Source organism: Notamacropus eugenii, chromosome 7, assembly GCF_028372415.1.
Source record: "Notamacropus eugenii isolate mMacEug1 chromosome 7, mMacEug1.pri_v2, whole genome shotgun sequence".
NCBI classification, from domain to species: domain Eukaryota; kingdom Metazoa; phylum Chordata; class Mammalia; order Diprotodontia; family Macropodidae; genus Notamacropus; species Notamacropus eugenii.
In genome coordinates, this window is record NC_092878.1 from 20,136,599 (window position 1) to 20,161,464 (window position 24,866).

The 24,866-nt window shown below is 35.9% G+C and overlaps 1 protein-coding gene and 1 pseudogene across 8 annotated transcripts in view; both read right to left on the minus strand.

Moving 5' to 3' along the window:
• DPH6 (diphthamine biosynthesis 6) overlaps window positions 1–24,866 on the minus strand; it is a 479,427-nt gene that overhangs the window by 237,149 nt on the left and 217,412 nt on the right. For all 8 annotated transcript variants that reach the window (XM_072622998.1, XM_072622997.1, XM_072622999.1 and 5 more), the window contains exon 7: window positions 3,751–3,845. In XM_072622998.1, coding sequence (XP_072479099.1) covers window positions 3,751–3,845 — 95 coding nt within the window. The remainder of the gene's footprint in view (window positions 1–3,750; window positions 3,846–24,866) is intronic.
• Window positions 13,477–15,985, minus strand: LOC140513468 (T-complex protein 1 subunit alpha-like; annotated as a pseudogene).

A 24,866-nucleotide genomic window follows, 5' to 3' on the forward strand; every position in this document is an offset into this window, starting at 1 on the left:
TTTTAATCATGGTTTTCAGGTAGATCAATAATTTTTAAATTATCTCTCCTGGATCTATTTTCCAGGTCAGTTGTTTTTCCAATAAGCTATTTCACATTGTTTTCTATTTTTTTCATTCTTTTGGTTTTGTTTTATAATTTCTTGATTTCTCATAAAGTTATTAGCTTTCATTTGCTCCACTCTAATTTTTAAGGAATTGTTTTTTCAGTGAGCTTTTGGATCTCCTTTTCCATTTAGCCCACTCTGCTTTTTAAGGTATTGTTCTTCTCATCAGCTTTTTGGACCTCTTTTGCCTTTTGGTTGAGTCTAGTTTTAAAAGCGTTATTTTCTTTAGCATTTTTTGGTTCTCTTTTAGCAAGGTGTTGACTCATTTTTCATGATTTTCTTGCATCACTCTCATTTCTTTTTGCAATTTTTCCTCTACTTCTCTCACTTGATTTTTTTTTTGAGCTCTTCCATGGCCTGACATCATTTCATATTTTTCTTGGAGGCTTTGGATGTAGGAACCTTGACCGTGCTGTCTTCCTCCAGTTGTTTGCTTTGATCTTCCTCCGGTTGTATATTTTGAGCTTCCTTGTCCCCAAGGATGTAAGCAAATATCTTTTCACCAAGAAAGTAACTTTCTATAGTCTTATTTTCCATGCTTTTCTTTTTTTTTTTATCATTTTCCCAGACAATTACTTGACTTTTGAGCTCTTTGTTAAGCGGAGGGTGTACTGCTACAAGTTTCAGGGATTTTGTGCAGCTGTTTTCAGAGAAATCTCTAGGGACCTATAAATTCTCAGTTCCTCCCAAGTGAGAATGATCAAAGGAGAGGTGTTTCCTCCTCTCATGGCCTGCACTCTCATCTGTGAGCAACCACAAGCACTCTTTTCTGACCTAGAACTGGGAGTAGGACTTCCTCTCCACCACCACTAGTTCTGTCACACCAGCACTCCTCCCCACCCCAGGACCACCACTCAGGACTGCGACCCAAATCAGATGCTTGATTTTCCTACCATCTGTAGGCTGAGAGTTTTAGAAGCAGCTGCTACTGTAGTAGTCACTGCTGCTGCCCTGGTGTTGGGGCTGGACCACATTCCTCTCTCCCCCAGGTGAGAGAGCTTTCCTACTGACTTTTGAAACTGTTTTTGGCATTTGGGGGTTAAGAAGTCTGGAATACACTACAGCTAACAGTGATTCAGTGTCCTGAGGCCTGTTCCAGTCCCATTTGTGTCAGTATGGCCCATGCTGGGCTGTGCTCTGCTCCAAGCTCGGTGCATTAGACCTTCCGGTTGGCCTTCCAGATTGTCTTGGGTTGGAAATCTTTTTCACTTGGTCATTTTGTGGCTTCTACTGCTCTAGAAACTGTTTAGAGTCATTTTTTTACAGGTTTTTACAATTTTACAAGTTTTTCACAATTTTACAGGTTTCACAATTTTGAGTGGTCTGGGGGAGAGTTCATGCAGGCCCCTGTTTGTACTCTGCCATCTTGGCTCCACCTGCCCATCCCCCTCCCCCCAGTATCCATCAACTGGGGAATGGGTGATGAAATTATTTTATGTGAATGTAATGGAATCTTATTGTGTAGCAAGAAATGATGAACATGAAGAATCCAAAGAATTAAGACAAGGGCTTGATGAAATGATATAGGATAAAGGAAAATAAGGAGTCCAATATAGACAATGACTACAAAAGCGCAAGGGAAAAACAACATCTATAGGCAGCTAACCTCTAATCAACCAAACTTGATACAGAAGAACCAATAATGAAATACATTTTCTGTTGCTAGAGAATGAGGGATTATGAATGTGGCCATTGCCATATGATGCCTGATGAGGTCTATCAATTCTACTTAAATGTTTTTCTTTATTACAAAATAAGACTGAGGGCAGCATTTGGGGTATAAAATTAAAAATCTATCAACAGAACAAAAAACACTGTTTCTAAGAAAAAGAAAGAAAATGGTCTCCTTGTAATTATAAATGAGACCTAATGTGTGATTATTTTGGTCTGTAGAACACTTACTGGGGGTTTGCTGATTGTGGAACACAAGTCTAATTTCAGAAACATCAGGGGAGGTTGTTAAGTTGGTCTCATTAATGAATTGCAAGCTATGGGTTTTAGACATTATCCAACGAAAGGTATACTGGCCAAGGCACAGTTATGGGGAGTACATGAATATTTTTTAGATCACAAGGTCTGTAAGATAAAATGAAGATTTTATTTAGTTTTTCCTCCCCCAAATTCCCCTCAACATAGCAGATACAGATCAGTAGCTAAAACTTGACCTTCCAGTGTTAGCACCAGTTTGGAAATCAGCATTAGCTCCTTGATCATCTTGAGTGTACCACAAGTAAGTATACAAAAGGAAGCAGTGGGAGAAGGTGGGAGATGACTGTATCCAGGCAACAGAAAAAATGCCAAGTATTTAGCAATTTTTCTTTGGGCTGTTATAATCTCTGCCTGGTTTAGTTAGCACCATGCCAACATATAGATTCTTCACTACACCCTAAGTTATACAAACATATTTCTGGAATCACCAAATATTACTGATTCAGTAATTACCTTTGATATCATTCACGTAACCCACTAAATTGTTGTGTGGCTAAACTGTTTCAATAACAAATAATTCAAAAACCCAGCTCACAAAGTACATCCTTTACGCATCCTCCTCTAATGAGCCAGAAGTGAATACTCTTCCCTCTCAACTTCTGCTATACTTTGCTGGTACTACTTTTATGGCACTTCTCACATATGTACAAGTCTCATATTCCCTAATTAATAAGATATGTGTTGTACATTTTTCTATCTCTCTACTGTCCAGGACAAAACCTGGCATAGAGTAGTATGTAGATACTTCAAGAAACCCCACTTGAATGAAAAAAAATGAATCTTGCCCAATGGTAAAGAACACACTGTGGCAATCTTTCACAAGAGGAAGAAAATTTTATAATGTATATATCTGAGACATTTTCTAAATTCTTTCATAGCATTTCATGTCTTAATATCAATATATTGTTAAAAGGCATGTACAAAGGAATAATTTATTTCTGTTAAAAATAAACTGGAACCATTTAATTCGTTGAGTTTCTGAAAATCAAGTATAATTCTAATATTTCTTTCTAGGGAGAAGTATATACTTATATAAAAGAAAGCTGTGTTTCTTTTAATATTTGGGAAAAAACTACATTCTATAGAATATGGGAAACATAAAAAATGAACAACATGACTTCATTATTTATCACAATTTTGCTCAGTTATAGAAAACAAATACTACCCTGGATATACTTTGGAAAGTTAAAGCAAAGTTTACATGCGAAAACATGTAATTGAAGGAAAATGTTTAGTATTACCATTCCAAGTTGCTAAAGCCACAAAGGAGGAAAAAGATGAAGTTAATGGAACCCACAGGCTACTGATGTGGCAGTTTATCAAATGTAGCTGTAATGAAAGATAAATAATACAGGCATTTCCCACTTCATGAAAGGATAAAAGTGTCAGTGTGGAGGTACCAGTTTTACTGCGGGCCATAATCAGCAAGTAAACGAAAGTGCGGTGTCTAAAAAGTTTATAGCATCCTATGAAGGCCTCATCTTGTCAGGTATTGATTTAGGTATGCAGAGAACTTTGCCAGTATTAAACAAATTGAGCATTTGTGAACTTAGAGGACATGTTCTACTTCTGCCAACAAAAGTTGCCTCAAGCTCAACGTTAAGTCATTTCCATCACTTAAATTTAAGAAAAGAAAATGCTGAAATGGTATCTTACACGACTACTCTCTTCTTAAATAGAGGGCAATCCAAAGTGAATGTTTCATATTCCCCACCTTCTCCACAAACGTTGACACCATACTTCTTAGATAGCTGAAAAATAAGAGAAAAAAATAGAAAATTTAGGATCCAACATGGATAAAAAAAATCACATAACTATATTTCTGGTGTTATTTAAGAATTATGTATTCCAAAATGGAAATCATGTGACTTTTTGGTTTCAAAACTTATGCGTTAGATTTGTTTTTTTAAAAAATCAAACTCTAACACAAACTGGCACTTCTGTATTAGAAGTCTCTTTAAGAAGTGCATTCTGAGTCAGAAATGAAGCTCTTGAAAATCCATCTGGGAATGTTAGAGGTGGCTTCATAGGAAAAAAAAGCTCCTCCACAAAGAAAGTCACTCCAAAAAAAAAAAAAAAAGAAAAGAAAAAGCTTTTAAGCCACTGGTTTCACTTATGTCTACTAGTTTTTAAAAAGATCTCCCATTTTTAGAGAAAAATGTTATGGAACAGAAATAGCATGGTAACCTTTGAGTTATTTTTACCCTATCCCTAGGAAGACTGCTCAAAAAAAACAAGGCCATAACTTAACCCACCTGATGTCAGTCAGTCTGGATTGCAGGCATCAGGGATCCACATCTCTTACATCTCTGCATTTCTCTCCACTCAGTTTATATCCTTAGTTCATATCCTTATCACCTTTCACCTATAGGGGCAGCTAGGTGGTGCAATGGATAGAGCAACCAGTGCAGGAGTCAGGAGGACCTGAGTTCAAATCTCACCTCAGACACTTGACACTCACTAGCTGTGTGATCTTGGGAAAGTCACTTAACCTCAACTGCCTCATCCTGGGTCATCTCCAGTCATCCTGATGAATATCTGGTCACTGGATTCAGATGGCTCTGGAGGAGAAGTGAGGCTGGTGACCTGCACAACCCTCCCTCACTCAAAACAAAGTCAAGTGCAAGTCATGTCATCATTTCTCTGATGGCCTGGTCTTCTTCGGCAACGAAGGACAAATACACCTTTCACCTAAATTCTGCAATATCCTCTTAATTGGTATCTTTTCATCTTTTCTCCTCTCCAACATGTCCTCAACACAACTGCCCAACTGATATTCCTAAAACATATATCTGACTGTCAGTCCATCCCCCTCACTGAAAAATTTTCAATGGTTTTCTCTACCTCTATGAAAATATGAAAACTCCTCAGTCTGTCATTTAAATCCCTTCAGAACTTAGTTTCCACCTACCTTTCCAGTTTTATTTCACAGTCTTCCCTTACATGCACTATTTTGGGCAAAGTGGTCTTCTAGGACTTCCCTGGATACAGCATTCCATTTTCTGCATCTGTGCCTTGCACAAATGTTCCTGAATGTCTGCAGTGCATTCCCTTCTCACCTTCACAGTGAAGATTTCCTCTTTTCCTTCAAAGCACAGCTAAGCTGCCCCTTCTTACATAAGACCTTTTTAAGGAGTACTATTCCTCTTGGAATTACTTTGTAAATACTTTTCGTATTTACTTAGGCATGTTTTCTATTCCCCAGTAGTCTCCCAGTAAGATCTTTGAAAGTAGAAAATGTTTCATTTTTGTACTATACCCTCTAGCACCCAGCAAAGTGTCTATGCTATTAGGAACTTGGAGCCCCACCAAAAAAAGTTTACATATAGTAATAACAGTGGCAGCTAGATGGCATAGTGGATAAAACACTGGACCTGGAGTCAGGAATACTTAAGTTCAAATCAGGATCCAGACAGGAACTAGCTGTGTGACTCTGGGAAAATCACTTAACATCTATCTGTCTGTCTCGGCTTCTTCATTTGTAAAATGGAAATTACAATAGCCTCCCAGGGTTGTTGTGAGGATAAAGTGAGATAACATAGGTAAAGTGCTTGCAAACCTTAAAGCACTTTATAAATGCGAGCTATTTAATAATTATTTACATTTATAATTCTCTATGGCTTTATCAAGTGAAAGCACTTTATAGAACTCATAACAAGGTTGCTTTGTTTTAAAAAAAATTTGATATTTTATTTTGAATGGGTAGGAAAAGCTTATGAAAATTGTATAAAGACACAGAGCCTAATACAAACTTATTGAATAAAACGTATCTATTCTGAACAAATGTAGAGAAATCTCATCATTTCTGCTTCATAGGTGAGAGAGGACTTACATAAACTTGCCCAAGGTTCTCTGTGGTTATATGAGGCTCTGTATAAAATGAGGCTGCCTAAGTTAACTAGACAAGTCAAACAATTGAGTTAAAACTCCCAACAGTCAAAATGGATGCTGAGTAAAAAAATAAAAAATAATGAAAGATATTTAAAAAATAAAAATAACCAACACAAAGGCTATGAGAACTCAGTTTCACAACTGGAAGGCTGCTGAGCTCATCCAATCCATCTACTTCACTCTGTGGCTAAGGAAACTGAGTTCTGGTGAAGTTTAATGATATGCCTAAGTACAACGTGCTATGTGATGGGGTTGTTGCCAAGAGGCAGGCTCAGGGATGGCTTCACAAACAAGGCAACATTGCAGTAGGATCTGAGAGTCTGACTAGGAATTCAGCAGAAAGAGAATAGTAGAGAGAACAGCTTAAGTGATCGATCCCATCGGTACTTTTCACTAAAACCAAGCTGCCAGTTGGGGGAACAGGAGAAAGGCAATGGACAAGAAACTAGGAGGACTCTAAGAATTTTGATAGCAATTGTTTTAAATTCATATACTAAGGATGTCAATTATTTGTTCATCAGCATGCTACAGTTATTTCTTGCTTCCATGGGGTAGGAAAAAATCTTTTCCATTTAATATTAAAATGGTCAAAGTTGGCCTAAAAAAGAAGCAGTGATCATAAGTATTACACTAAAACATCCAACAATGTAGGCTGATTTCTGCTATGGTGAGTAAGATATGGGTTTATTTTACTTATGAACAGAATGACTGCTAAAAATAGCACCCTCCTATGTTACTCCAATAGTTCAGGGTAAGTCATAGAAGGTATGACAACTTATCTGTGTTTTCACTTGGGAAACTTTTTAAAGAATATCATGAATCAGAGCTGTCAACACCAACTTTCTGAAGAGAGAAAATAAAAGACCTTGACCTATACTTTTAACTACAAACAAAACAAAACTTCCACTCTTCTTTTAAATCATCATACTACACACTCCGAGAATGAACAATTTTCTTGATGTTGGGTCCTGAAGTAATCAGGACCCAGATCAGAACAATGGGAATTGTTGTGTTCATCCTTCGTTGCCAGAGACGACCTTCATACCATCAGAAAAATGATGACATGACGTGCACTTGACTTTGTTTTGAGTGAGGAAGGGCTGTGCAGGTCACCAGCCTCACTTTTGCCTCCAGAGTCATCTGGATCCAGTGACCAGATATTCATCAGGATGACTGGAGATGACCCAGGATGCAATGGGAGTGGGATAGAGCAGATGAAGGAACGAGAAAGACTCTTCTACCATGGAATCTTAAATTTTAATCTGCATCAAGCTCATCACAGCCCACCTAACATAATATAAAATATTTCTAGATTGAACGCATGACCTATTCCCTCGGTCTGACATCTATTCTGAATTTCCTTATTTTTTTTCTAATAAGTGACCTTATATTTGCCCTCTGAATTACTAGCTTTCTCTTTTCCAAGTTCATTTTTCTTAGCTCCTGGTTCATTCTTATCACACAAGAGAGATGCATTTATTTGTTTGTTTAGACTAAGGTCCATGATTTCATCGATATAGGGAACTTCCATGGTAGAAATTCCTTTCTATTGATATATATCAGCAACTTCTCACTCATTTCTAACTCACAGAGTTGACTAGAACACTAACAGATTAACTGAACTGCCCTTTTCCATACCACTACAATGAGTTAGTAACAGCATGCAAACTCAGATCATCTTGACTCTATCCACAATGCCATGCTAATTTCCTTTAAGACATATCATATTGATAATATTTTAGTATCTGAAAATGCTCTTTTATTTTTGAACCAAAACACTACTTCTCTAATCCAATGCAAGAAATCCCTGGGGTTATGTAATAACCTGGGGCCACCCATCCTATATTTTCAGCATAATGTCATATACAATTCTGTTCTCTGTATTCTTTAGCCAAAATCACCATTCTGAATAGATGCCCAAGTTTCCAATACTTATGCTATTTCTCAAGCTGTTTCCTATGTCTACAGTGCCCATTGCACACTGAATCCAATCCAAATCAATTACATGGATTTTTTTAAGTACCTCCAATGTTAAAGGCACTGGGCTAAGCAGATGAATCACAAAGACAAAAGTGCAATTGTGGTGGATTGTTGAATGAAGCAAAGTTCTTAAATTTTTTAAGTAGAGGTTTTTAAGTTGTTTGTCTTTATATCACTATTGTATAAACTGTTCTCTAACATCTGCTCACTTTACTATGTTTCAGCTTTTTAAAAATTATTCCAAGTGATCTAAAACCACTTCTTTAGTAATTCCTTGCAACTCAATGATATTCCCTTACTTACATTTACATACCATAATTTGTTTAGCCCTTCTACAACTGAAGGGCACCTCTTTAGTTTCCAGTTTTTTACTGGAAAAGCAAAAAAGAGTTGTTATAAATATTTTTTAGAGGCAGTTGGTGGCTCAGTGGGTAAAACGCTGATCCTGGAGTTAGGAAGACCTAAATTCAAATCCAGCCTTAGACACTTCCTATCTGTGTGACTGTAAGCAAGTCACTCAACATCTGCCTGACAAAACGGATCCAGTGGATTCAATGGCCAAGGAAATGGCAAATGACTCTAGTATCTTTAACAAGAAAACTCCATGTGGCACCATGAAGAGTCAGTCAAGGTTAGAATGACTAAACAATAAACATTTTTGCACACATGGGTTCTTTGCTTCATTCTTTGATTTTCTGGGGAGTGTACACCTAGGTGTGCTACTCCTGGATCGAATAGTATACAGGTTGAGAATTTTTTGGGTCTACTTGCTTTCCACACTGGGTAGGCTATGTCGTAGCTAAGCTAACAGAAAAGTAATGCACTGGTTCTTCCTCAGCCCGTCCAACATTTATACCTTTCCTTTTATGTCAACTTTGTCAATCTCATAAGTGGAAGGTTGAACCTCAGGGTTGTTTGTTTTAATTTGTACTTCACTATTAGTGATTTTGACAATTTTTATATGACTATTGATAGCATAGATTTCTTCTCTGAAAATTTATTCATATCCTGTGACCATCTGTAAACTAGGGAAAGACTCGTACTCTTCTAATTTTGAGTCACTCTATACATTTTAGAAATGAGATATTTATCAGAAAAATGTGCTACAAAGTTGTTTTTTAAACAGTTAACTGCATTGGCTTTGTGTGCCCCAAATCCCTCTTAATTTTTATCAAAATTGTCCATTTTATTTTATGTGATACTCTCCATCCATTGTTTTGCCATGAATTCTCTATTCAGAGAAAGGGAATTTTTTCTCTTATTCATTTATCATGTGAGCTTTTACATTTAAGTCATGTATACATTTGGAGCTTATGTTGATACATATGGTGCAAAGTATTGGTCTAGACCTAGTTTGTGACTGTTCTCCAGTCTTATTCTGAAGTTTTTGTTGATAGTGAGTCTATCCTAGGAACTGTGGTCTTTGGATTTATCAAATACTAATCAAACTTTATCAAACTCTGTTCATCTACTTAGCTATATTGTTTATTTCATCTATTCTATTAATTTAGTTATTTATTAATCAGCAGCAAATCATTTCAATGGTTACTTCTTTGTAGTACTGAGATCTGGTTTGAGATCAGGTTCTGCTAGTTCTCTTTCCTTCCCATTTTTTGGGGGGTATCATTATTTCCCTTGAGACTCTTGACCTTTTGTTTCTCCAAATGAATTTCATTATTGTTTTCTCTATAAAAGATTTCCTCGACGGTTTGGTATGACACTGGATAAATTAATTTAGATAGCAGGGTCATTTTTATGATATTGGCTCAGTCTATACATGAGTAATTAACATTCTTCCCATTATTTAGGCCTCTCTGTTTTTGTAAAGAGCATTTTTTAGATGCATTCATATAGTTCTTGTTTGTGTCTTGGTGTCTTGGTAAAGAAATTCCCAATGTTTTATACATTTTGTGGTTATTTAGGTGGAATTGTTCTATCTCTTCCTGCTGGGTTTTATTGGTAACATAGAGAAATGCTGATGATCTACAGAGATGTATTTTATTTTCTGATGCTTTCTGGAAGTTACTGTTTGTATTAACTTCTAGTTGAAATTCTGAGGTTTTCTAAGTAGCCCATCTACAAAAAGTGTTCATTTTGTTTCCTCTTTATACTTATTTCTTTGGTTTCTTTGTCTTGTACTACTGCTATAGCTAGCACTTCTATCAGTATGTCAAATAACAGTGGTGTCTATGGCCATATTTGTAAAAACTATTTACCATGTGAAGGAAAGATGCATTTATTCCTCTGCTTTCTATTGTCTTTAATAGAAAGCTTTTCTTGTGTTTGTTGATATAATCATGATTTTTATTTTTCTTCTTATTGATATGATCTGTTATTTTGAACAAGCCCATATTCCTGGCAAAAATTCAAACTCATCATAGTGTATAATCTTTGTGATGTTACCTGTAATCTTTTTGCTAATATTTTATTTAACATTTTTGGGTGGATAGTTGTTAGGGATACCGGTCCATAATTTTTCTTTCTTTGTTTAGATTCTATTGTTTAGCAATCAGGATCACATTTATATCACATAAAGAATTTTGTAGAATCCCATCCTTTCTTATTTTTGCAAATGGTTCATAAAATACCAGAATTAATTGTTTTTTGTATATCAGAGAGAATTTGATTTTCTTTGGGAGCATGTTGTGTATCTCAAGCATATACTCTTTGAAGTATCTGCTCATATTATCATATATATCACATAATGTTTTTTTCAGTTATTTTTAAAATGTTATTGATGTTTTGTTTTCACTTTGTGGTCATCTGGTAATTACTGGAAAGGTATCTAGTGTTTCTGTGCTGCATATGACAGCAGCTTCTGATTTCATATGTAACCTCATTACAAATAGACACTCCTATTCATTAAACTTACGGGTTATTTTTTTTAAAACATAGATTAGCTCTGCACTTTATCAAAGGACTTTTCTGCGTAGCTGAAATAATCACATTTAAATGGTATGGACTTGAGGCTGCCTAATAATGTGGTTCTGTATGTTTTTATGTTTAATATAATTATGTTAACTCATTATCTAATGAACTATTCTTGCATCCTTAGACTAAATGCAAATTAATCCAAGTGAATAATATTTTGAATACACTGTGGTATTTTTTGCTAATAATTTATTTGAAGTTTGGTTTTACATTAATTTTTATTAATGCTATTGAAATATAGCTTCATATTTATTCCTTTATCCTTTCTTAAAATATACTGATCTTTTTAGGTATCATGATTATATTTGACCAATAGAAGGCATTTGACAGATTTTCAGAAAAAAATTGTACAATACAGGCATTAACCGTTCTTTAAAGTTCAAAACAATTTTCTTGTAAATCCATCTGGACTAGGAATTATTTCCTTTGAAAGATCCTTTAAAGTTGATTCATCCTCTTCAGCTGGATTAAGATCTATACTGTTAATTTGAATACTGTTCAATTTGTAGATAATCTTCAATTTCTTTTAAATTCTCAATTTTGTTGTCGTATTACTATGAATATATAGTAGGCTCATGTAATTCTCATTTTTGTTCATACTGGTTTTTATTTTGTTAATCTGACTTCCCTTTCTCTTCTTTTTAATCAGTTTACCTAAAGATTTATTGATTCTGCTAGAATTTTTTAAAGAAACATTTTTAAGTCTTATAATTTCATTAGTCTTTTCTATTCATATATTTCTGCCCTAACTTTAAAAGTTCCTTCAGTTATGCTTATTTGAGTTTGATTTTTAAATAATTTGCCCAGTTCACTGATCCTTCCTTTTCCTATTTTGTTAATGTATGCTTTTAGGGATATAAATTTTCTTCATAAGATGGCTTCAGCTGCATTTCCAAAATTCTGGTATGTTGTATCATCACTATAATCCTCTTTTATGTAGCTATTGCTTTGGTGATTCATGTTTTTGATCAGCTCACTATTCAGGATGCCATTATTAAGTTTCTATTTCAGTTTGTTTTCCTCTCCTAGATACTATTTTATTGTATTATAGTCTGCAAAGGACATTTTAGTCTATAGCACATATTATATTTTTATAAGGGTACTATATGGTATTGATAATCATGAATAAACTTTAATGTTCCCATTCAGAAGACATCATAAATCTTTGACCTTTAAATTTTCCAAGAGTTGGTTTCATTCTATGATTTTCCTTGGGTTTCTTTTTCTGTAAGATTTGTCCAATTTTGAGAGAGGAAAAATAAGTTACTCTACTATTATCATGTAACATTAAATTTTTTTTTGAAATTAAGACTTTATGAACTTAGGTGTTCCTATGTTCTATGATATTCTATGGTGCACTTAGGTTTAATATTGATATTGGTTCACCATCTATAATTTCTTTAAGTATAAAAGTTTCCTTTTCTTTCTAGTGATACTATGAATTTAAAGGTAACATGATTATTATTCTTGCTCGTGGAATTCACCTGATGAATAGTAAATCTCTTTTTAGCTTCTTATTTTGATTCTGCATTTTTTGGATTTCTTTCCTTCATATCACATACTGTGGGGTTTTATTTTCTTATCCATTTTGTCACTCTCCTTTATTTTGCTAGATTGCTTAATCCATTCACATTGTTTCCTGCAATGTTTTTTTTTAGTATTTTAAAAAATCCTTTCTTGATTTTTCATTCATAACTACTTAGTTTTTTTTTTTTGTATTTGTTTTTGGAGTACTTATTAATAGGATATTTTACATAGATTTATTCCCCCACTTTTTTTTCTACAGGAAAGCCTCAAATGTTTCTACATTATTCATTTTTATTGAGGTTTGCAGGGTATGTCATTTTGAGACATAGCTTGAATTCCATTGCTTTTTGGTTATTACTAGTACATTCCTTTCTGTCACTTTGTGTGACTACAAAAAAATCTTGGGTTATCCAAATTTCTTTTACTTCACATTAGAAGCCAAAATTTATTATTTGTTGATGAAGCCTGGGTTCAAGGTCCACTTCTGACACACAACTAGGCGTCAATTAATGCAAAATTGGAAACAGTACAAATTATAAAATGTTACTTGACCACATTTAATGTGAACTAAAAGATGGTGTGGTAGAAAGAATGTAGGACCTGGAGACAGGAAAACTCATTGTCTTGACTTCACATTAAGTCTTAGAAACTAGCTGTATGACTTGGGCAAGTCACTTAACCCTGTTTGCCTCAGTTTCCTTATCTGTAAAATGAGCTGAAGAAGGGAGCAGCAAACCACTTCAATATCTTTCCTAAGAAAACCACAAATGGGGCCATGAAGAGTCAGGCACAATTAGAAAACAACTGAACAACAAATAAAAAACTCAATTAATGTGAAGTGTGTGAGCTGACGGTTCTAACATGCTAAATCACAGCGCACTCATGGATCATTGTGTGTAGATATGATGTGCTACTGTACCTCTTGCCAACTATATATATATATATATATATATATATATATATATATATATATATATATATATATATATATATATATATATATATATTTGCAGAGGAAAGAGATTTTATTTTCTTTCATCTCCCTTATAAAAACTCAAGTCAGCATGACAGGTTGTTGCATTTTTTATGTCTATACACTAAGCGCATGACAAAATGGTACAGGATGAAACTAATTAGTAACACCGTTATAAATAAAGAAAAATTAGCTCAATCTTCAATAGCCCCAGAATGAACTGTATCTTCATAACTTCCTCCTCCTCCTCTTTTATCATCTTTACTTTCTAGATGTAAGTTAATGAGGTCATCAATTCGAAAAATGGTAAATTGCAGCTTCTGTTGCAAATTTCAAGCTCTTAACTTTAACCATGGCAGGTTCAAACACAGCATTCTGCCTGTGGTCTCAAGGTTTGCCATTGATTAAGTCAAGATCAATTTATTTTAGGTTCTTGCATTCTGGGTTAACTTGAGCCTCATTATGAAAAGCTATTAACTTGGCAACCAAATCTGTAGAGTCTAGGGCACCATTAACTGACAATGTATTGGGAATAATGAGAAGAGATCTTGCAAATTATGCGAAAGCAAGTTGTTCCCATGATCCCATTCTAGTTGCATAGGTCTCCAGATAAAAGGAAAGGGCTGCTTCTGCAGCACCACTGTTGGGGATGGAAGCTCAATTCCATGTGGACAGTCTCGGGCGGGTAAAGGTGGGAACTTCTAAATCTTAGCGTTCTCATGAGACCCCCCAGGAAACGGCTGGGAATCGAGGTGAACCGAGCTATCTTGTGTATTTCCGCCTCTTCCCGTGAGAAACGTGATGGGAGAGAGCTCTCCCCGCCCTCGAGATTGTCCCGGATTGGAGCACACCTAGTTACCTAACAGGCACGGTATTCAGATGAAAACTATGCCGCTGCAGGGTTTAAGTAGGATCAGGAAAGCCTAAAAGCTCTCTTGGCGGAGGAGCGGACAGGACAACAAGGCTCCGCTTTTCCTCTCTCCTCTCTCCCCGCTTATACTTCTACTTCCAATCTCTTACCGTAAGATCTTTGTCTCCTTGGGTGATCTTTCTCTTTCCCTCCTAAGGAAGAATTCCCCTGCACTTGTAACTAGACCCTGAAATAAAGCTCAACCCTTGTTCGACTCTGGAACGTCCTTTCTCTCATACAAGCATCCGGTTTGGCCAACCTAAGACCTCGGGAGGTGAGGTAAGAAGACTCGGGTAGCCCTCAGGCCTCTAGGCCTGGCACACGACCACCTGGTACTGCAGACTTTGACTCTAGGACTCTCTTAACCACGCAGAGAGCATCATGTAAAGAGCACTCTATCTCACTACACATGAAGTCATTTGTTCCACGTATGTTGACAGAGGCAGATGTCCGAGCTCCAGTGTTTTTGATTAAAATTAGCTCATCATCACAAATCCTCTCTTGTACTACCTCTTCTGCTTATCCCAACATTGAAGCTTCAAAACTTTCTTCACCTTCCAGATTGGCGAGGGCTGACTAAATGGTTGCTCCAGATGCTTTAGCAATTCACTTAATGTCCCTTTTAAAAACTCTTTGGACTGCTACAGTTGAAGACTTGATAAAGTACTTTAGACACATATCATCAATTCCACCAGTGGTTAGAACAATGTTGGCACCAGTGGCCAGTATTTTTTTGAATTCTCTTCCTTGTAATATCAGATTCTCTCTTTCTAATTTGATGAAGTTTTTCTGGGTCTATAATGACTACTTGCACACCACGCTTCGTTTTTGTTTTCTGTAGGTTAAGTGCAGGCAAGCAATTTTTGCACTGACTATTCTTTTGGTCATGCTTTGTGATGCCACCACACAATTCAGCACATAGTCCTTTATAAGCATATTCTCCTTCTGGCTTTGCCCGTGGGCCTTCAAAACATTAACAGAATTTACTGGAAAGTGAGGCTGGCCTTTCACATCTGTATATTTAACCACAAGTACTGCACCTACCACCATATTGGCAAAGAAGTCAACATCAATTCCAACGATCTTAGAAGACATGGATGTTTTTGCAGCATTGATGAGACAATCTTTTCCAAGTTCATCTGCGTTAATGATGAGTGCACTTCTTCCTTGCAAGCAAGCCAATTGCCACCAATAATTAATGTGGGATGAATTTTTTGCTTGACTAATTCATCTGCATTTTTCAGAAGTTCTGCTGCAAGAATAACCACAGATGTGGTTCCATCTCCAATGTCCTTGTCTTGCAGCTCAGTCAATCCACAGAGCACTTTAGCTGTAGAATGTTCTACCTCTAGCAATTTCACAATGGTTGCCCTCATCATTAGTAATAGTCACATCGCCAATATCATTCACCAACATCTTATCCAAGCCAACTGGGCCAAGAGAACTTTTTACAATATTGGCAATAGAAGCTGCAGTCATAACATTTTGGGAGCAGATCGACTCCCCAGTGGTCCGTTCCCCAAACATGGACAAGAGCCCCTCCATCTTCCCGGCCAGCCACACATGCCCGTGAAAAGCAAAAGTTGCAACAGCATGGATATAGGGAGTAGAGCACAAACAAATGTGGAATTTTTTAAAAGTATCCTTAACAAAATGAACAAAAAGGAAGAATACTTTAGATGGAAAAATTACCAGTGCAAAAAAAAAAAAAAAAAAGAAAAGCTTTATCAATATAGTTAAGAAATTTCTTAATTTTTAAAATTTTGATTTTGATCACTATTCTATTACTTTGCAATAAACGTGAACTAGAAATTTTTTTCTTGCGCTTTGCTGCTATATTAAGTAAATGAATGGATATAAACTTCATTAAGATCTTTTTAAAATTACATATTTTCAGTTGACTGGAAACAACAACCAATATTCTACATGTAATCAAGACCTTGAATGGGGAAATTTAAATAATATGCGCACTACCTCACAGAATTCATTATTTATACTAACTGGGATCTGGCTGTATTGGTTGTGTGATGACATGTTACTTACCCTCTCGCTCCTTCAGCCAACTATGACCATAAGTTACAGAAGATGCACTGGTAGAAGTTGTTTTCTGAGTGGGGAGGTCCCCTCCAACAGTGAAATCACAGGTGCAATCTCTTCTTATTCCTTTCCCTTGCCACTAAAAATTTTTCAATTTAAACACTATGTCTTCTAGAGTTTTAAGTTTTCTTTTCCTTCTTCATGGCAGAGATCCTTAATGCTTTGCTTTCTGTATTAAATGACTCCTACATTATTTCCTTCATTCTAGTATTCAGGTTTTTTGATTTGTCATGTTCTTCTGGAGACCTATAATAATTACATTATATGCTTGGGTACAGTGTCTTCAAGGACAGGTACTTTGGTCTGTGTAGAATTCTTATACTCATTCAACATTATTGCCTTTTGCTTTTCTTCTGCCAAATTTTCCTTCACTTCAGGATATGTTACAAATGTGTTAATAACTGTCACTTTACACAAATTATAAATCATGAATTCATTTTATTTCTAGTTTGTAATTGTGTTTTTGTAATTTTATATTGTGAGTTCTAATTTCTAAGGAATATTTATTCCTAACTTCTCTTTTCATGGATTTTATTTCTCTTTAGGATCATTCTGGAGTTTTATTTTGTTGCTCTGTACCCTCCTGAGAGTCTTTCATTAGGTAGCATTATCCCTCATATTATCATATTTAAGAGAGCCACATTCTCTTCAATGCCCTATTCATTCTTCCTTTTTTCTTTGGATCTCTTGTGCTGTCTGCTCATGTGCTATCCTTTTACTGAGTCACCCTCCCCCCAACACGATATCTTCTGTGTCGCAGCATCCCATTTTTGGCTACTCTCCCTTTGGCAGTAAGCAGTCCTTTCAGGATACGCTGGAAGGCTGGTTCAGTCTTTTTTAAGGAGTAGACATAGGGTTTCCAGGGCTGGATCAACAATATGAATAAGTTCTGGGAAAAAGGGAATAGCTTAAGTAGTGTTTTAGTATCCTTTCCTTCCTTCAGGCTTGGTGCAGTTGCTCACAATTGCATTATAACGGATTTCTTCCTCTTCTCTCCTGCCCTTCCCCAAATTCATGTAACTAAGCAGAATCTGCCCTCAGACCAAGAAGGAAGGGGAATTGGGGAGGGGTCCAAACAGAGTCTTCATAGCCTCAGAGATGCCTACCTGAGTCCAGGTCCCAGTGAAAAAAGCAGCATATTTTTAGGCTATTCAATTCCTTTTAGATTTTCTTCTTTTCCTTCACATGGCCGAGGAAAAACCAGGGTCCAACATTTCTAATGTGGGTAAGGTGGCAGCGGCAGAAGGTCTTTAGATCATATCTGAAGTAACTGAATATCCCTTTTCTAGAATTGGACCTGTGAATTTGCTTGTACTCCTGGTACTGATACACACATGCTGAGATTACAATGAATTTCTTTTGTGTAATTTCTTGCATGTTGTTTCCCCATTGGACTGTGAGCAACTTGAGGGCAAGAACCATGGTTTTTTTTGTTGTTGTTATTTTTTGCCTTTCTTTTTATCCCTATCCTTAGCACAGTGCCTACTGACTTTATAAATTTATTTCGTAAATTTATATATACTTTATAAATACATATTGACTGACTTGTAAGAGAGAGGTACTCAGTAAGTACTCCAAATATCAGAGTCCTCTAGTGTAATTCATAAAGGATTTTATACCCTGGGAGTTCTGTTGATCTGAATATAATTATTCCACATTTGACACATAATTGCTTTTTAGGGGATGGATGAAGATTTTATAATGTTTGGAAAAAGTGACTAATCTGGGGCACAGTCAAAAGGCATGAGCAGAAGCATGGACCTGCTACAGCTCTCCCACCAACTTCTCAAAAACCTATTAAAAATGACACTAAATAAATTCTAGAGCAGCAGAAGCCACAAAAGGACAGACTGAAGCAAATTTCTAGCCCAAGACAATCTGGAAGATTGATGGAAAGGGGCTATCACACCAGGCTTAGAACTCAGCACAATATGTAGTGGGGTCACACCTGCGAGGACTGAGCAGGAGCAGGCTTTAGGGGACTGAAGCACTAGCTGCTACTGCAGGTTCCAGACTTCTCAACCCACAAATGCTAAAGACAGCTTTAAAGATCAGTGGGAAGGGCTCTCACCTGCTGAGAGGGCAGCATGGTCCAGGCACCAATCCTGCCCTGGGCTCTGGCCCTGGCCCCAGCCCCAGGGCAGCTGCAGCTGCTGCTGAAGCACAGGCTGCTTCTGGAGCCCTCCACTTAACAAAACTTAAAAGTCAAGTAACTGGGTGGGAAAATGGGCAAATGGGAAAAGGAAACAGACTATAGATTCGTACTTTCTTGGTGAAGAGGTATTTTATGTCATTGGTGATGAGGAAGATCAAAATATACAGCCAGAAGAAGACAACAACGCCAAAGCTCCTGCATTCAAAGCCTCCAAGACAAACATGAATTGATCTCAGGCCATGGAAGAACTCAAAAAGGATTTTGAAAATCAAGTAAGAGAAGTAAGGGAAAAATTGGGAGGAGAAATGAGAATGATACCAGAAAATAATAAAAACTGAGTCAACAGCTTGCTAAAGGAACCCCCCCCCCCCCAAAGAACTCAAGATAATAACAACTTTAAAATTAGACTAACCCAAATGGCAAAAGAGGTCCAAAAGCTCAATGAAGAAAATAATTCCTTAAAAATTAGAATGGAGCAAATGGGAGATAATAACTTTGAGAAATCAAGAAATTATGAAACAAAACTAAAATAATGAAAAATTAAAAGACAATGTGAAGCATCTCATTGGAAACAAGTAATGTGGAAATTGGATCCAGGAGAGAGAATTTTAAAATTATTGGACTACCTGAAAGCCATGATCAAAAAAAGAGCCTAGATATCATCTTTCAAGAAATTATCAAGGAAAGCCTGCCCTGATAGTATAAAACCAGAGGGTAAAATAGAAATGGAAAGATTCCACCAATCACCTCTTGAAAGAGATCCCAAAAGGAAAAAACTCCTAGGAATACTGTAGCCAAATTCCAGAGTTCCCAGGTCAAGGAGAAAATATCACAAGCAGTCAGAAAGAAACAATTCAAGTACTGTGGAAATACAATCAGGCTAACACAAGATTTAGCAGCTTCTACATTAAGGGACTGAAGGGTTTGGAATATGATATTACATAGGTCAAAGGAGACAGGATTAAAATCACCTACCCATCAAGAATCACCTACCCAGGGGAAAAAATGGAACTTCAATGAAAAAGAGGATTTCCAAGCATTCTTGGTGAAAAGACCAGAGCTAAATAGAAAATATGACTTTCAAATACAAAAATCAAGAGAAGCATGAAAAGGTAAACAGGAAAGAGAAACCATAAGGGACTTATTAAAGTTGAACTGTTTACATTCCTAGAAGGAAGGATGATATTTGTAACTCATGAAACCTTTCTCAGTATCAGGATTGTTGGAGGGAATATATATGTATGTGTATATATATGTACATACATACATACATACATACATATATATATAATATATATACAGAGAGAGAGAGTCAGAGAGCGAGAAAGACAAAGAAAGAGGTAGAATGTAGTAAATCATCTCATAAAAGAGGCAAGAAAAAGCTTTTTCAATGGAGGGGAAGAGGGAGCAGGTAATTGGGAAAGAGTGAATCTTACTCTCATCAGATCTGGCTACAGGAGGGAATAACATACACACTCAATTGGATATTGCCCTACAGGAAAGCAGGAGGGAAGGGGATAAGAGAGGGGAGATAATAGAAGGAACAGCAGATTGAGGGAAGGGGTAATCAGAAGCAAACACTTTGGTAGAGGGACCAGGTCAAAGGACAGAATTGAATAAATGGAGGGCAGGATAAGATAGAGGGGCATATAGTTAGCCTTTTACAACATGACTGTTATGAAGGTATTTTGTATGACTACACATGTATAACCTTTATCGACCTGCCTGCTTGCCTTTTCAATGAGGGTGGGTGGGGAGGGGGGAAGAGAGAGAACATGGAATTCAAAGTTGTAAAAATGAATGTTAGAGGTTTTTACAGGCAACTAGGAAATAGGATACATAGGCAATGGGCTAGAGAAATCTATCTAACTTTATAGGAAAATAGAAAGGAAGGGGATAAGGGTGGAGGATGATAGAAGGGAGGGCAGACTGGTCAATCAGAATAGATGCTGCCCAGGGTGGGAGTAGGGGGGAGATAGGGAGAAAATGTGAAATTCAAAATTTTGTGAAAGTGAATGTTGAAAACTGAAAATAAATAAATTTATATTAAAAATTAAAAAATAACAAATACAAAAAAGTGACTAATCTGCAAAACTCTAAGTTGTGACAGAAAGAAAAAATCTTCAACATAGTTTACACATGCTAATATGAAAAAATTATAATAAAAAAGGAAGCAAAGATATATACATAAATGGAGAAATTTTATAACTAAAAAATAAAAGACCAAATAGGAGAAATGACACAAAATTACATTAAAAAAAGAGGAAAATGTATTATGAAGGACCATTTATATGAACAGAAGAAAGAGCTACTTAATTGCGAAAGGCAGTTTAAAAACACTAGAAAAATAACAAAGGAATAGCATCTAAACAAGCACAAAATAGGCCATCATTAAAGATGAAGTAGAGATATAAGAAAGGAAAAAATTTTAAAACAAATTGAATAATCAAATGAAGCTTGTTAAAAAATGAACAAACTTCATAAAGCATAACTAATTCAATATTCAAACATGGAATTAAAAAAGCAAATTAGAAAAATTAAAATGGGGAAATTCACAAGAAAGGGAAAAAATAAAATTATAAGAGCTGAATTATGTGACAATGAAACTTAGAACCTAAAAAAAAGTTTGGGTTTGTATCTATCTAAGTATAAAACACTAAAACTAGAGGCAGAACTAAGATGGTAGAATAGATGGAGCATTCCAGCTGAACACTCCCAACATCTCCCTCTAAACAATTTAAAATAACCTGTCAAATAAAATTCTAGAGTGGCATAAACAACAAAAGGTTGAGGTGAGACTTGCTTCTAGCCCAAAATAATTCTAGAGGTTGGAAGGAGAGGTCTGTGATACTGGAGTGAAAGCTGGCCCAGAGTGCTGAGTGGCATCACAAGCCATGGTTTTTGGAAGCTGCAGGGTAAGAGCAACAGCAGTAACAATTCTGGGAGTTCTCCCCACTCAGAGACATTAAGGGGATTTGGCAACTAGGGAGAAAGAGATTACAAGGGACCCCAGGATGGCCAGTGGGCATAGGACTGGGTGCCACTGGGCAATTTCAATGCCCACTATACAATTCCAGGTTACAGAGGGAGTAGGGGCCCTAATTCCTGGTAGTAGTTCCAAAGCAGAGATAGGAATGTTAGAGGAATCGTATTCATAAGAGGGAAGGGTCCCTTCTAGAGTAAGAGCCAGAATACAGATCAGAAAAGCAGTGACCACACCACTGCAAGAATCATACCACCACGGAAACATCAAAAACTAACAGACCTCCAGAACTAGCTGTGAAAAAGCATGGCACAAAAGTGTGATGCTTGGGAAAGTGAGAAGTGAGTACTGAAGTAAAAAGAGAAAAATTCTAACATTAAGTTCAAAGTCAAGAAATAGCTTGGAAAAATGATAAAACAACATTCACAACAACAACAAAAAGACCTGACCATAAACAGCTATCAAGGTGACAGGAAAGCTCAAACCAAGCTCAGAAGAAGACAATGAGAAAAGATCTATAAACAAACATCAAAGAAAAATGTAAATTGGACACAAACTCAACAAAAATTCCTTGAAAAGCTAAAGAAAACGAGTTTTTTTTTTAAAAAGGAAAAATAACAATACTGAAAGCAACTGGCAAGAAACAAAAAAAAGAAAAGTAGCTGTAGTTAGGATCCACACAAAGTTTAGTAGCTATCATGTTAAAGGACTAAAGGGCTTAGAATATGATATTCTAGAAGGTAAAGAAGCTAAGATTACAAACAAGAATTACATACTCAGCAAAACTGAGTATAATCTCTCAAGGTAAAAAAGGACATTTAATGAAACAAAGGACTTTCAAACATTCTTGATGAAAAGACCAGAGATGAAGAAAATCTGACATTCAAGCACCAGACTCAAGATAAGTATAAAAAGGTAAACATGAAAGAGATATCATATGAGATTCAATAAGACTTGAATTCCTATATGGCAAGATGATACTAGTAACTTCTAAGAACTTTACCATTTCTTTAAAAAAGTATGGAAAGGGAAGAAAGAGGGATAGACTGAGAGAAAGGGGAATGAGAAGAACGAGAAAATTTATCTCAGATAAAAGAGGTGCACAAAGAAGAGCATTTACAGTGGAAGGGAAAATGTGGGAGGGGATACAGGAAACATTTTAATCTCACTCTAATTTGAACTGGTTGAAAGGGAAGAATATATACAATAACACTCAATAACATCTTATACAATGGAAAAGTAGCAGAAAAGGAGGCTGAAAGAAAGAGGGAAACAGGTTAGAAATGGAGGGCAGTGGGCAGATTAAGTGATCAGAGGCAAAACAGTAAAACTAACACATGAGGGAACAGGTAACCTACATACTCTAATCACATGCATTGAGATACTGCTTATAAATATTGAACAAATCATAAATGATCTTCTGTGGCAAAATACTTAGGGTCCAAAGAAATTTATATTGTATCAAATATTTAAGATACAGATACGTTACTTTAACTTTTAAAAAGCAGCAAAAGAAGGCACTCTATACAACTTTTTCTATGGTTTCATCTCCCAGATCAGGAGGAGATACAACAGTGGAAGGATCAATAAAACTGCATCATTCACAAACATTGATGCAACCAACAATATTAAATACAATACTTGACAAAGAGAGCACAGAAATATAATCCTTGTCTTGTTATTCATTATAACTAACTTAAATTTGTGCCAGAAATTCAAAGACTGTTTAACATAGGAATAATTAACATGAACAATCATATTATTAAGAACAATAATAAAAATGACATGCCCATACAATTAGATAACAGAGAAAATAACTGACAAAACATAGTATTTATTTACATGAAAACACTATAAATAAATAGGGAAAAAAGGATCTTCTGATCAAGAAGCACTTATCAAGAGACAAGAGATGACATTACCTGTAATGGAGAAATAGTGGAAGTCTAGCCATTAAGAACAGGAGTAAAGTAAGGTGATCCAGTGTTCTCATTATTATATTATATAGTACTAGAAATATTAACTTTACCAACAAAGATATGAAAATCAAATCAAAGTATGAAGCAGTGATAAAATTCTGGTACCCTTCCTTCCCCTTCTAGTTAGCTATGTTTTATTTACTTCGTATTTATCCTTTACATGTATTTTCTATGCAAACTTATATGAGTAGAAGTTGCTTCCTACATAGAACACAAACTCCTTGAGAGTACAGATTATTTATTATTTGTCTCCCCAGTGCCTAGCACACTGAGGTACACATAGTAGGCATATTGTAACACCTGTGTTATTGCTGATTGTCTAAGGGATAAGATAAACAACAATTAAAATGAAAAGAATACATTAAATATAAGAATTAAAAATAAGAAAAACACAGGATGTATCTAAGTAGAGCTTCAAAACAACTTTCACAAAAATAAAGAGGCAATCTAAATCAATGGAGGTATTCAATGTACACTGCCAGGTTAGGTCAATAGAGTAAAAGTGGCTATATCTAAAATAAAGGAGAGGTCTAACATTACACAAATCAATTTACCAAAGAATATTACAAAATAATATAATGATAATTACAACAGTAATACAACAGTGACAGCAACAGTAATAATGGCTAACATTTATATGTTACATTTATATATCTGTATTTACATTAAACATGTATCCCAAGCACTTTACAATTATCTCATCTGATCCTCATAACAGCCTTGCAAGATAGGTGCTAAAGTTATACTCATTTTACAGATGTGGAAACTGAGACAGATTATGTGACTTGATCAGGGTGACACAGCTAGGAAAAGTCTGAGACCAGATTTTATTCAGGTCTTCCTGACTCCAGGCCCAGCACTCTTTTCACAGCTTCCTCAACAACAGGCCAAGAACATTTAGGGAAAATGATTTTTTTTTTTTAAATGAGGGAATAAAGGGCATTTAGTATTGTCAGATTTCAAAGAATATTATAAAGCAATAATTATAAAAACAATCTGAGTTAACCACACAAAAATTAGTGGAACAGATTAGAGAGTAATACTTGGAAGGAAATATATAGAGCAGAGGGAGTAGGCAGTGAAAGGGAAGGATCTTACAAACAACATACATACAGAAATACAGCCTTCAATGGGAAAGCTCTAGCTGCTAGATTATTGGAAAAGGCATTCTGCAGAAAGTGGTTTTTGAGTCAAGTTCTGAAACTGACCACGGTTTCTAAGGGATAGAGGTAAAATGAGAGATCATTCTAGGCATGAGACATCCCATACTGTCAATATATACAATTTCTCTTTTGTTCTAGGCTTGTTATTTCATTGATGAGGAGCTCACATTGTGGGAACTCCTT